The sequence below is a fragment of the Drosophila virilis genome, unplaced genomic scaffold (assembly GCF_030788295.1).
Source record: "Drosophila virilis strain 15010-1051.87 unplaced genomic scaffold, Dvir_AGI_RSII-ME tig00000116, whole genome shotgun sequence".
Taxonomy (NCBI): domain Eukaryota; kingdom Metazoa; phylum Arthropoda; class Insecta; order Diptera; family Drosophilidae; genus Drosophila; species Drosophila virilis.
In genome coordinates, this window is record NW_027212798.1 from 9,036 (window position 1) to 23,635 (window position 14,600).

The window sequence follows — 14,600 nt, forward strand, 5'->3', positions numbered from 1 at the left end:
TGGGCACTACCTACAAAAACGAGTTTTATTTTTCTTATGAGAATAGAAAGAGAGGTGTCCAAATCTATTAATCTGTATATATTATGTTAACAACTACATATTAAGTTTGGTGTATCGAACTTTAAAGATAATCGAGCAATGCTTAAAACCATGTTTCTCAATTTCGATTTATTTGTATATTAGAAATAGGAGGGCATGAAACCATGATAGACTTATAGGGATATAAATAATTGATGTCTAGCCGCGGTATTTTCTGAGATTGACGCTCTCAGACTGACGGATAGACAGGGATAGACCTTCAGACAGGGAGATGAACAGTTGTATGTGGTTAAATCATCTCAAAACTTTGTCTCAGTCAAGAAAATATCGAGCCTAATAGTACGAAGATAAAGTATCTGCAGCCTGTCACATAAATTCACATAAGAACTAATCTAACCCTTTTACGCACTTTGAATGCGCTTAGGGTATAACAGTCAGCGCTGCTGACGTTGACTTGAATCTTTACTGGCAAAATCTGCACGGGCAGCCAATTAAAAATTCTGATGCTGTTGATTTTCTTGCTTATTTTTCTAATAATTCTTCAGTTTCAGCTGAGCCAGCCAAGGCTTGTTAATTATTTTTTATGCATTTCCCGACAAATGTTCGAATTCGCAAAGTTTTTGCCGCGCTTTGTTCGCATGCAGCGAAGCGCGCCAATCAATGGCCAAAAACTTTCCTCTCGTCTTGGCCAAATGAAAAACAAAAACAACAACAGCAACAACATCCAACAATTTCACTTGGCCCGAAGGCAGCTTCAGCGACGCAGTTGACATTAATTGAGCCTATTAAACTGTGCGCTAATAAGTTGCAGAGCCCAACTTATTGTATTGTTATTTCCCATTTCCCTTGAATCAGAAACTGTTGTCGCCGTTGTTGCTGTTGTTGCTGATGTTGCTTCTGTTGTTGTTGTTGTTGTTGTTATCATGTTTGTTCGCCTGTCAGCTGGCCGAATCAGAACGATTAACACTTGGATTGTTTCAAGAGCGTGTGGAACATTAATATTGGCCCCTTTGGCCAACAGCCACTGCGTGCGGGCACAATGTGAAAGCCGACATTGGGTAATTAACCGAATGTTAAATGCCCTTAAAGCATTTGGAATAGGGTATTATTATTACAAACTATCTTTAAGTGTGTTTGTAAATTTGCTTAGGTTGTTATTGTTGAAGGAGACATCTCCGAGAGCTCAAATAATACATAAATACATATTCCCAATACCAATAATAGCCAATAATATCAGAGTAGGACGATAGGAATTAATGGTCATTAACTGAGTTAAAGCATGAAAAATCAGCCAGTTTTTCAGTATATCTTCACATCTCCTTATATGTAGACAATATTTTCCATGGCACCAAGTTATAAGCTTGTATCAGCATTAATAATTCTATATCATAAAGTTGCAATAGGAACTATCAATCGAACATTTTTTTTTGACAAAACGATTATTTTTTATAATTATTGTCAATTAATTATAAGTATTAAGATTAATATCTGGCGAGAACTGGACTCTATATAGCAGAAACTGTTAGTATGTAGATCAGATTAGATAAATTCGAATTCGTATATCAATGCTAATCATAAAAATCTGCTTCGTGTCAGACACCAAATCAAGACATCTCGACATGCTAATTAAGAATTTACGATTCGTGGTCTTATAATTCTCCATCTGTGTGTGTGTGTTGCGAACTTCATGACTTTATTATTATGCCGCGCAACAAAAGGTGCTCAACGTTGGCTTTGGGCCCAAAAGGTCGCTAGCCAATGCCCAACAGCGGCAACTAATTTAGGGCTTAACTCTAATCAGAGTTGAGCAGCGGTGGTCAAGCCATTCACATAGATTCCTACGGCACGCATGAGTTGGTAGATGTGTGTGTGCGAGTGTGTGTGTGTGTGAGTGCCTAACCAGGTTTTACAGTGTGCGTGCGCACATTTTAATGACAGCAACTGCGGCGGACTCTCAACTAGAACTGAAGCTAAAAATGAAACAGAAGCTGAGCTCAAAAAAAGGAATATATCGATGTGAGGAAGTATCCAACTGGCAGCTACACTGCAACAAGAGCCGAGACTATGCTTCTTCTTTAATATGTTTTATTTCTTCGCTGCTTATAATAAATGTTATATAAATGTTACGACGTTGTAAGGGTATCAAAATGGCATCAAAATGTATTCAAATGTATTCTTCTTTAAATTCCTTGTTTTATTTTCCGGATGTATCCCCTGCGAGATATACGAATAAGTGAAACATTGTTGATCTGTGTATACTCTAAAATATCCCATGTAATTCAATATCTAACATGTCTTTTGCTCTTATGCTCTTAAAAAAGTATTTTGATATCGATTCTTATCATTCGGGGCGAGTTATCCATTAATCAAAATTATGTTTATCTTTTCTGCATCAACTACACCATTTGAAGTCTCTAGTCTCTCATAAGTCCTGGCTGCTATACATGCTCATAGAATAGTATTTCAATATCGATTCTTATCGACCAGGGTGAGCTATCGAGAGAGACGATCTAGACGATCACACACTAGGAGCGTATATGTTAAAAATTTTGAGTCTGTTGGACTAACATCAATCTGTATATTATTGCTGATCAGGAATATAAGTATATACCTAGAAGATTCGGAGTTGTATCCTTCTAAACGCTAAACATTTCTTCACAACATTATAGCACGCTCTACTAGAGTACAAACTATGTCCACAGAGCCCACACATAGCTGCAGCTTCTGTCTGTTATCTGTTGCCAACTTTTGATATTCTGTTCAATTTACATGTTGCAGCCACTGTTGCATAATTAAAATTTGGAAATTAATTTCATAATTTCTCCCTTTCTATTATTAACAGTCTCTTTTTTTTTCTTTTTGCTGGAGAGCTGTCGAAACAAAAGCCCTGTGCCGAAAAATGTGCCCGGCTTTGTATGATGATGATGATGATGATAATGATGCTCCATTCTGAAGCGTTCGGTTGGGCTGTATTTTGTTTTGTTTTTGTGTCGGTTCCTGTTGCTGGTCCTTCGCTTGGTTATTTTTATTATTTATGTGCATTTTGATGTGGCCAGTTTTATGGAGTTGTTGGGCTCTGCTGCATATTTTGTTGTTCCATGTAGTTTTGTAGCTGCAATATTCTGTTATGTTTTCAAAAATACAATTTTTCGTGCCAGACCCCGAAAGTTTTTCTCGCTTAGCCGGAGGAGGAGTGTGTGGCGAGGAGTTGCTGTCGGTTATATTTTTGCGTATTGTCGGATATAAAATTGTAATGCAACAGCAGCTGACAAAGTTCTGAGCATCAGCTGACTGTAAAAGTACAAGTTTTTCGTATTTATTTGGATAAAACGGAATCCATTTTTTCCACTCTTCCCTCTTAAATTTTTATATTTATGACCACACTTCACACTCTCTGCCCGTGGGTTAATTAGCACGAGCAGATACAATGGCAATAAATGGAAATCGCTCAACATGCAAAACAAGCGTGCAGATACATTTGTATCTGTATCTCTGCATCTCTGTAGCTGTGCACGGCGAGCGCCCATTGGGAACGCCTTAATTTCCGCCTCACATAGGGCAGATATATATGTGCATATGGTATATAGTTCCGATTTACCTTAATGAGGCGTCTGCTGCTGACGTAATGCACGCACTACCAGAAGGCCTCCAAGCTCTTGAAGTGGCTCGGGGCCTGCCGCTTGGCCAAGCGCTCATTGTGTGTAAATTTGTTACCATTTTTTTTTTGCCTGTGCGTGTGTTTGTTTCCCTCGCATCGCACATAAAAGGTAATTTCTAATTTGCTGGTGTTTTATTGTTTCTTGCGCGCAGTTTTATGGCGGTGCTGCCAGCAGCGCCGACTTATGCAATAGACCCGACAGCTCAGGCTCAGACCTGAGCGGCGACTGCGACTGCGGCAGAGGCAGCGGCGCATGCGCTCAAATTACATGGCAGCTGTGGCGAAGACTCGCCCCGCTGCTCGTAAAAGCATAACGGCTTTCATTAATCATGCAATCCACGTCCAAAACGTAACGCAACCAAACGAAAACGAGGCTAGAACCAAAAGCAAGAAAACTCTGCCATCGACAACTGTTGCCAATTAGCAGCAACATGCAAAGCGCATTTGCAACTGCAACAGCAGCAGCAACAACAGCAGCAGCAGCGTCGCATCTCGCGGGACAACGAGAAAAAAGCAAGTTAGAGGGCTCTAGTTGGGAGTGTGCGACTAAGAGATACCCTGAACTGTTCGCTTCAAGCACTCGAAAACTATCCTATATAAGCTTACATGTCTTCTGCTTTAAGGAAATACGGTTTTCCAATTTTGAGAAGACACTCGGAACGGCATTCAAAAAGTGTAATATTCTGTCTGCACTATACGAGAACGTGGATACCATGTTAAATGTATCTAGCTCTCATTCTTCTCGAGTTAGGCTTAGAAAAACATTGCTCACTATCGATGTTATCAAAATGTGAGGAGTATCGACAAAACTTCTTTAGAGAACATGCTATTTGATTTCCAAGTCTGTTGCTCTTGTAGATTCCAAAAAAATATCTCAATATCAATAATTTCAAAATTTGAGTCGATCTTTACAAAGTTATAAACTTTTTTCGAGTATTGGAAAGGGGAATACGTATGTATATTGGATCTCACTTTTTTAGCTCAACCTCCCTTAAAAAATATATATAGTATAATTAGTTGAGTCGCAGCTGCTTTCTGCCTGTAACATAACCTTGCACAAAGCCACGCTACCCTTTCTACCCATTTTCACTGAAAAAAAAAACGTATCCAAAGAGCGTTAGTTTTTCCCGCTAGCCATAGATTTGTATGTGTGCATTGTAAGCAGCGGAGGATGTGATTAGATTATAAAGGTTTAAGAGTTGAGCCAGACGAAATAGAGGCATAAACTTGACTGTCCAGCCAATTAGACGCATGTATCTCTTAGCCTTGTTCTAGAGAGTTCAAGACACAGCAGGAAATGTTCCATAAAAATGCTATGCCTATGCAGAAATTAACATTGGCAAGATACAAATACAACCCGGAAAAGAAATTGGGCCCATTTCAAACTAAACTGAATAGGAATTCTTTTCGAGAACTCCGCCTATATTTTAAACGTATTTCCACAATTTCCCATCCTTCTCTTTAGCGTTAAAGTTGTGTATTTAAATATTTGTTTATATCTTTATATATTTCTTACTGCCATTCCAGTTGAGTTAAAGCTTAAATTAATAAATCGTCTGGAGATGCATTTGTGATATTGAAATAGTATTTTCCTTATATTTTTCCATTCCAACTTCGGCTATAAAATAATGTCTAGTTCTATATTTCAATATTTCTACATTCATCTCTGAATTTCACTCTTAAGGAAACAAATCTCCTTTGTCTACGTGATATTTGTACTTAAATTTCTGTGCCTTATCCTTGCCGACCTCAGCTTAAAAAAGAATATATTCAATATATACCGGTTTTTTTTTCGCATGCAAACACAATTTGACCTGTTCTCATTTGATTAAAACAATCTGCTACCTGATCGGAGTTACGCATATGCGAACACGTGCGCCATTAATGGCCAAATCCTGAGAGGCCGTTGGCCAATCTACCTGCTAGTGTTTAAATTGGGGGCGCCAGGGCAGAGATTGCATCATTTGGCCAGAGACACGCAAAGGAAGCGCATCATGTGGCAGACAGACGCAGACACAAACATATCAGACTGTGCAGAAAGGATTATGGAGTCCATTGGCTATGCGCTGTATATGCATCGGCAGGAGCTGGGGCGCCCAAGGCGCTGCCGTCGCCTGATGCGCATCGCCAGCACCAAGCTGCGGCTGACAAATGAGCTGATCTGGCTGGAACGCTGCCAGTGGCAGCTGGAGGAGCCCGACTATCAGCAGTGGAGTGCACTAAATCGTGAGCGCGAATATCGAGATATATTGGAGCACAACATGCAACAGCAGCAGCTGAAGCAGCAGCAGCTCAGGCAGCGACAGCTCGACAGGCGCCGGCATGAGACGTGCCAGAACACGGCGCGCCCCGTTTAAGATAGATTAGTTAGTCCCGTCCGGGACTTTAAGCACTTTTAGTTTAAGTTCAAGTTTAAGCGATAAGCAATAAAGGCGCATAAATCATCAAAGAGCTGCTGCTGCTGCTGTTGCTTTTGCTTCTGGGATAGACGCTCGTTTGGTGTGAACGAAAAACCAGCCAAGTGCTTGGCTTCTGACACTGTCTAAACTCGGTGCCGAGGGGAGTTTTTCGGCAAACGCCGAGCTGACAGGGCCAAACGCTAAGAAAATGCAACAACAGCAACCAAACAAGACCACAACAACAACAACAACAACAACAACGACAAAAAGAGCCGCAACTGGCAAGTTTTTCAATTTCCTGTAGCCATTACGCAGCGTGCATCGGAGTTGCAAGTGTCGCGTGACACGCACAAGCGTCTCGTGACACGAACAGAAATATTAGCTAAATAAACCCAAGATTAGTTATTTAAGACAAATTTGAATTGAATTTAAATTGAAGCACATGTATAATTGATTAAAAAGGAACTAGTTTCCTTCGGGTTCTATAAAATATATTATATATTTTTTTATCAGATCATGTCATTAATATATATATAATATATTAGGTTAACGCTTCCAACTAGTTCCTTGTCTTGAGGTTCGGTTCGTGCGCCTAGTTGTATACATTCATAAGCCTAGCTGTTGGTTCAATCTTAATTTTGAGACTAGTTTCTAAAGTAGTTCTTTAGAGCTTTTTTAGCAGTTCCCTTATGATTTTTATGTAGTTTTTTGTTGTCATTTTGTGTCTTGTTTCTGTACTATTTTTTTTAAAACTTTTTGCCCCATGATTTCCCCATGATTTTTTGTAGTTTTATTTTGTGATTCATTGACTTGCTTCTCCACTAGTTCTTTAGGGGCTCTTTAGTAATTCTTTTCTAGTTCTACTCTGAGCTTAACTATTTAATCGGCTTGTTTCTATATAAGTTCTTTTGCGATTCTTTGTTCCCCTATCGTTCGATAGTTCCTTTGAGCTTGAACTGCCTGTAAGAATGCGTCACGCTCCCATCTCTAGCGACTACTTCTTTGTGGTAGCAGTTGGTTAGTCGGCAATTCCAGCTGCTCTGCTGGCCATTGACGTTTCGCGCGGTTCTCGCACGGGCTTTTTTCTCGCTTGATTTGTCACACACACACACACTCGCACGGTTAGCGTACCCAACGGAAAAGTAAACCTGTCCATCTGTCTGAGAACCGGTAACTGTTTTGCCAGGCGTTGCGGCGCTTTCTTTTTGCCCAATGCCAATAGCAAGGGGCTATTGGAAGGGGGTATATGGAGGGGTAGCATCGCTTTGCGTCTCATCTTGACACAGTCGCATTTGTATTTAGCTGCAATACCCTTAGCCTGCCCCTGCCGCTGCCCATCTAATCTCTCCTCAGACTTTGTCTCTGTCGCCTGTTTGTTTGCTATTCTAAGTGCTGGCTGCAGTTTTCTGAGCTTTCCTGAGTTTTCGCTTCGTTTTTCTTGTTTATTGTGCCATATACTCTCTATCTATCTGTTGGCATGTTGGTTATTTATGCGTCTTGTTGTCCCAATTCTGGAGAAAGAAAAAAACCATATGCTGCTGCAGCGTGTGTGCATGCGGTTTTCCATTTTTAAAGTGCCTGCCAACATTTTAATAAGCAGCAGAGAGGACAACAAAACACAGGATATAAAAAAAAAAAAATCCAACTAACAAAAAACTAAATACTTTGTTTCACTTACCTATCGATCGTCTGGACTCTAGGCGCAGTCCGCAATGCTAGAAAGAGAGAGAAAAGAAAAAATAACAATAGAATAAAACTATAGTTTATTATTTAAAACCAAAATCAATATGGAATATTGCGCTGACAACGCCAAACGCATAAAAGTCAACAATGGCCAACAGGGTGACATCAATTTAATGCTTTCAAAATGCGCTTTCAAAACTCCACACCTATAAATATATGTGTGTGTATAAAAAAATGCTGCACGACCTGTGCGACAGCAGATAAAACATAATGCAAATAATATTGTTTTTTATATTTTTTTTTTGTTTTTTTTGTAATCATTGCAAGTCTAAAATAAACAAATACACACACACACACACACAACGTGACATTTGGCTGCGGTGAACGGCCGTCTCTCTATGCGATTCTCACGAGTGTTCGCTGTCTCTTTCTGACTTGCAGCTTGCATTTTCGCAAACAAACTTCAAGTTTTTTCCAAAAAGAAAAGAGATTAAAGAGATGTGAAAGTCTGACAGCTGCTGCTACCTTTCTAGGCAATTTCCAAAAGGCCTCAAAGTAAATGTTAAAAAGCTCTAGAGTTTTTTTTTTTTGTGGTACGTCCCTACCTTTCCCAACAAAGTTACAGTCATTTTAATATCAGAATCGTTGGCTGTGACTCTTGTTTTGAAGCAATTAGGCTATGTTTATTTGTGCCTTTCTAATCTGCGTCCACCACACATGAGTTTTTATTTGGAGTGTCTACTGTAGCCCGTTGGCACCTGACTGTGCCCGTGACCGAGTGTCAGTTAACAGCTCAGTCCGCCTGCTGATGACGAAACTTATTCAGCCATAGAACAAAGGCAGCCCGTTTTTCTCGCTATGATAGAGTACATAAATACATTTATATAAATGAACGTACAAACACACATTTGTATTATATATATCTCGTATTTTTCGCACTTGAGTTTTTGTGCATTGGAAATTTTTGTGCGTGTCAGCAGCAGCTGTGTTGGCCACTAAACAACAATAACAAATACAACAACAATTGTAATAATAGCAACAATAAAGGCTAACAAACAAAAACACAAACAACATTGTACAAACAACAACAAAAACACATTTGATTGCTTCCCAAAAGTGGCAGAGAAGTTGCCACAGCACAGCACCACCCACTCAGTGGATGGGAGAGGGGAAGAGGGGAGTGGGTTTGGTGGTGCGACAAAACACAAATAAACAATTGCAATTGTGAGCTGGTTGTAATTCGGTGAGCGGCTAAATCGCCTGTAAATACTTTTGTACAAGTTAACAGTTATAAATGGGCTTTTTATGAGTTGTGTATTGTGTATGTGTGTTGGTGTGTGTGTGTGTGTGCGACAATATTTCAGGCAGGGTCTCGAGTGTTGTAGCTCGAGTGTTGTAATAACAAATAAATGAGATTCGCCAGGAACATGGAGCTCTCCCCAGTGATAACATCGAGCAGCTCCGCATATCTCATGTTGCAACAACAATTGGAAATTGAATTGCCGAAAGTAAAGTAAAGTATAGTAAACACTGGTCAGTGTTGCTTAAAGTATTTTTTTCTCAAATTATTTAAGATATATTTTGCCTAAAATTCTAAATATGCTTTATTTAGGCTTGCATCACTTTATAGTAGAAGATTATTTTATAGTTTTAAGACTTCTTGATTTCTAACTGCAAGAAATTAAAGACTTTTTGCGCTTAATTCAAGTATGCAAGTTCTGGTAAAAAGTATTTTGCAGGTAGGAATTCTTAGTTATAGTAATTTCGAATAACACGATTGAGAGGCAAAACTTAATTTAAGAATTCTGCAAGCTAAAGACATTTTATGCCTAAACAAAATATGCATATGCTTCTAAGTTTTTAGAACTTAATAAAAGTCTGGCTGTTTTAAGTAAATTAAACTTGTTTCATGCTCAATTTAAGCATTTTGAAAACCTTTATATACTTGAAATCTTCAGAATTCTCGCTGGGCTGTACTTGAAGTGGAATTGGCATTTTTCCATTGCGCTTGGACAGCGGCGAGTCTAGGGAAATGTTTGCTTGGACAGAAGTGAAGCCAAGCGATTCTCCCTCCCTCTCTTTCTCTCTCTCTCTCTCTCCCTCTCTCTGTATCACTGTGGTCGCGCCTGTCAAGTGAAATCGACCGTCCATGTCTTAGCTCCATCTTTTGCAGCTGCTGCTGCGGGTTTGTCTGCCAGTTGTCTGGCCAAGTGGTCATGTTGTTATTGTTACGATTTATGGCATACGCACGTAGATCAGCGTTGCAACAGCGGAGGGAGCTCACCCACCAGCACGCCCGGCACACCTCCGGCTCACCTGCTTCACCTGGCTCACACTTCATTTACAGCTTGCAAGTTGAGGGGGATTTTCTATTGATTTTCTCGTTTTGCTGGCGTGTTTTCTATTTGCTGTCCATAATAAACGCCATGCAATGGAAATCATAAAAGTCAAACAGCAGCAGCTGGGCATGGCCATAGTTGCATTTGCCAGCTTCATTAGGAAAATTTTTGCGCTTTCGTCTGAGCGCCAGAAATCAAACAACAACATATAATGATCATAATTATGTTCATAATGTGCTTGACGGACAGGTGAAAGATGCAACCCGCTGGCCAAAAGCCAGCACAATTTTTGGCCAGCTGCCCGCCCTGTGGGTGGGCCGTCTAGGACCATTAAAAACATTTGTTGCACGCTTTTAACGAGCAGTGAAAGTACTGAACGACAAGAAAAAAAGGCATACACACTACAAAGCTAACACAAAACTTTGCATGAATAAACAAAGGCGACAGATAAAAAACACATTCGAAAAAAGGAGGGCGGGGGCGCGACCATGCCCTTTTTTGCTGGCTGGCAGCAGAAATCAAAACTGCAACATCGCAACAAAAGTAATGCAAAATTAAATGTAAAAAACAATCAACAAACAGCGAAAGGGGCAAAAAGAGAAAGAGACAGACAGGCAGACAGACAGACGGACACTCAGACAGAGCGGCAAACAGGCAGCAAATGTTGACAGCCGCAGAATGCAACAAGCAAATTTGCAGCAATACAAAAACAACAAAAGCAAAAACTAGCTCTAGTCGAAAAGGCATGATTCATGATACCCTGTACATAAGCTGATGACAAGCACAAGCTGAACGCGCTTCTGCCTCTTTAAACAAGTACCAGAAAATGTCAATATTAAACAACGTTATCTATTTCTATCTATCTATTTCTATTATAAAAGAGTCTGCCTACAAAAGTTGGGTTCTATATGCTCAAATATCACATATTGAACTCGGGGCTGTGCTAGCTCTTTGCCCTAGTACCAAAAATTTGTATATTAAATAACTTTCGGTATTCATTGTCCGTTTATTGTAAAATTTGGAGTGCTCAAGGGGTACTGTATGCATGTAACAATTTATAAAAGATTACCAGGCCAGCAATCCAATTTATATGAGAGTTTACAGCCCACACACGGCTAGTTCGATCTGCAGTTATGATAGCTCTTCCTATAAATGAATTCGGAGCTTATAGTCCGTTCGATAAAAGACCACACCCCTCAAGTTGCACCTGCAGCTGTTAGGTGGTTCTTTCACATAGTCCCAAAATAAGTATATTTTAAAAAATGTCGATGCTTATTGTCCGATTGATATCAAATTTGCCTAAAGACGATTTTCTATTGTATGCATCTTACATTTTCCAAGGGAGAAAGCATCTATGCTCATGAAGATTCTGATGAAGCTCTATACATTTTAATACTGAATATGATATAAAAGAATCTTATTAACAAATTTAAAGAATGGAAGTCTTAACGATCATTGCGTTCACAAGAAGCCCATAGATGTATCCAGCTGCGGATGCTGATCAAGAGCAGATACTTTATAAGATACGATAAAAGATTTCCCAAACACCAATACACCCTCTTTCAACACACTCCCGCTGTCTACAGGGTATGCAAAAACAAAAAAAAAAACACAAAAGAAAGAAAAAAAAACACTGCGCTACAAAAGCCAACAAATATTTATTATTACATTTACATGGTTACATGGCAATGCGCATTTCTTTTGTGTTGCGGCAGTCGAATGCCCTAACATAGTTTGCATATTATGTGCTTGGGCATGAGCTTTGCACCACAATGGACCCCATGCAGTTCGGCTGATCTCTGGGCGCTATGCAAATCAGGTGCTCAACTGTCCTGAATATATAAAGGGCACAGCGCAGAAATGTAAATGCCTCTTAATGTCAGTTAATGGCAGCAATCGGCCATAAAACCCAACCATAATGAAGAACAAGAAGAAGCAGCAGTAAGTTCTCTGATCGTATCGTGTGGTCTATTAGGGAATCAACGAACTTCTCTCGATGCTTGCAAATTAGTTAGAAACAGACGAACGGAACCTGTTTTTGGTTCATTAGTTAAAAAAGCAAATGATAATATTTATGGTCGACTATGCATTTTGATTAGCTCATCTAAAACAAGGCAAATGTTTATATTTATTATGTGCATACCCTCGCAGAAAAATGACGCGCGAAATTCAAGTTTTTAAAAGTTCTTTAATAAGGTATGCATCATTTTAATTTATCCATTAGATATTATATTATATTTAAACTTCTCTAAATATTTGCTTAGCTTCTCGCTTTGAAAAAAGCATAAAATTTCGCTCAAGATTCATGATTTTAAATGTTCTTTGTATCATTTTAACTGTTCGAATTGAAATTTATGCAACAATTTTTTTTGTATGTTTTTTGCATTATTTTAACTGTGCCATTCAGAAATCTATTGAATGAATATGCGCATTACTTAAACTTCTCTAAATATTTACTAAGCTTCTCGCTTTGGAAAGAGCATGCACTGCGCTGTTACTGCGTACGACATTTTTAGTTAGATTACACTTGCATTGATTTTATGCTGTTTGTTGTTGGCTTTTCAATTTGTTGTTAAATGCAATAAAAGTGTATTTCGCATTTTGCATTTGGCATTTTGTCTGCAATTCATTGATTGAATGCGTCGCACAACTACAGAGAGCAGCCGCCCCTGGCCCCTGACACATATTCCCCCCGTCCCTGTGTGCGTTCTGGCGTCTGGGTTGTCTTTTTTTTTTTTTTTTGTTGTTGTGCTTTGCATGCGCGCAATTTTAATTATATTTTACGTCAATTGTAAAATGGTTTCATTTTTCATTTAATTAATTGGAAAATGTGTCTGTGTGTGGAAATGCCAAAATTGCAATGCCAGAGATGGCGTTAAATGGCCCCAAAAGGTAACAGGGCTGGGTCTTTGGCCAGATGAGAGCAGGGCGATAAGACGGCCCTTCAAAAGAAAAGATATGAAATATGAAATATGTGCCCAAGACAAAGGCGCATGGAATATTTTTCGCAAAAGTTCATTACGCCCAACGAACGACGACGACGACATCGTCATAATAATTGTATGAATATCTTTCGACATTTGTGCGCCGAGTCAACGCCCATTTGCCGATTTTGCCAGAGTCATTTGGCGGAGTTTTCGATTTCGCAAGCCGCAAACGAGACGCCTGCGATGCAAATGAGTTGCGGCAATCTGTAATTCACCAATTCATCTAATTCACCTGCCGCATTGTTTTAGCCGTGGCAAACAGACAGAGAGCGCGAGGGGGGAAGACACACAATGGCTGCAACCATCTATTGAACCTTGCAACAGATACACATACTCACAGATACACTCGAAGAAAACTTTGCCGCTTGTCAATTCTAATGTTTCAAATTGAGAGTTTACTTCGTGAAAAGTTGAAATAATAAATAAATTGGTATATATAACTCGAGCTTAGACATAAAAAACTGATAAGAATTTTCTTATTTGAAATAAGCTAAAAACATTTGCAATTATTTTATTTTTAATTTGAACTAAATTTATTTATTGTGTTTATATATTTTGAGCTGAATAATCGAAATTCTTAAATTCTTAGAATAAGTTGAAAAGATGTTAAACAAATGTGAAATTATTTAAAAAGAAATCGCAACTCATTTGCGAATGCTCTTAAATGAAGACTTTAAGTCGACAAGATCTAATAGGATTCTTGAGCTATTAAAAACATATGTTGCAGACTAATGTTGAGCTTAGCTGTATTATGAATTTGTAATTTATTTATTTATGAATTTTTCTGCAAGTGCATAGGTAGTTAGATACTTAGATACGCTGACACTTTGACCAGTCGCGCGTTACATTCTTGAGTGCATTTCTCGGCAAAGTGCATCGAGATCGAGCAGCAAGCATTACAAGTTAATAAAAGTTTTTAGCTTGGACAACTAGTTGGCCCTGCCCAGCAGCCAGGGGGAGCGTCCATTGCTCCAGTGGGACAGCTCTGATGGCGCTTCATAAATTCGTACTTGAGCGGCCAAGTGTGACGAACGAGATTACTGAAATCTTCTGGAGCAGATCCATTTTTCATAGCCGGCAACTTTGGGCCAAGCGGCCAGCCGCGTGCATTGAGTTGTCTTCCAGCAACATTTGTAACCATGAGATACATTCTATCTGAGTGTGTACATGTGTATGCAAGTGTTTGTTTGTGTGTGCAACAAATTGCCTTTGTCTTAGTTATTTGCTGTCATAATAGTTGCTGCTGGCTTTGTACCTTTTCGCATTGTTACCGCCATGCTTTGCTGCTCTAGTTATCACACTTGCTGTTGTCTGTCTGTAATCGGACATCAAAATGTGAAAATGATATTCTTACTGGCTCGCCCATTGTTGGCCAATCACAACAGACAGACGGGCAAACAACAGATGGGCTGGCAAAACAGAACGCAAACCTATTGAATTATTCTTTGCATATTGCCACAAAGCTAGCTTCTAAAGAGGGCTGTTTGTGAACAGT

At 39.3% G+C, this 14,600-nt stretch overlaps 1 protein-coding gene across 1 annotated transcript; it reads left to right on the plus strand.

Annotated features, from left to right (window-relative positions):
* The first annotated feature begins 5,630 nt into the window (after positions 1 to 5,630).
* Positions 5,631 to 7,305, plus strand: LOC6636544 (uncharacterized). Its single transcript, XM_002060012.4, has one exon. The coding sequence runs from the start codon at positions 5,692 to 5,694 to the stop codon at positions 6,052 to 6,054; it is 363 nt and encodes a 120-aa protein (XP_002060048.2). The 5' UTR covers positions 5,631 to 5,691; the 3' UTR covers positions 6,055 to 7,305.
* Positions 7,306 to 14,600: the final 7,295 nt, after the last annotated feature.

Excerpts from the sequence above, each read along its gene's own strand:
- LOC6636544 (XM_002060012.4), top strand. The coding sequence starts at position 5,692 with ATGTGGCAGACAGACGCAGACACAAACATATCAGACTGTGCAGAAAGG.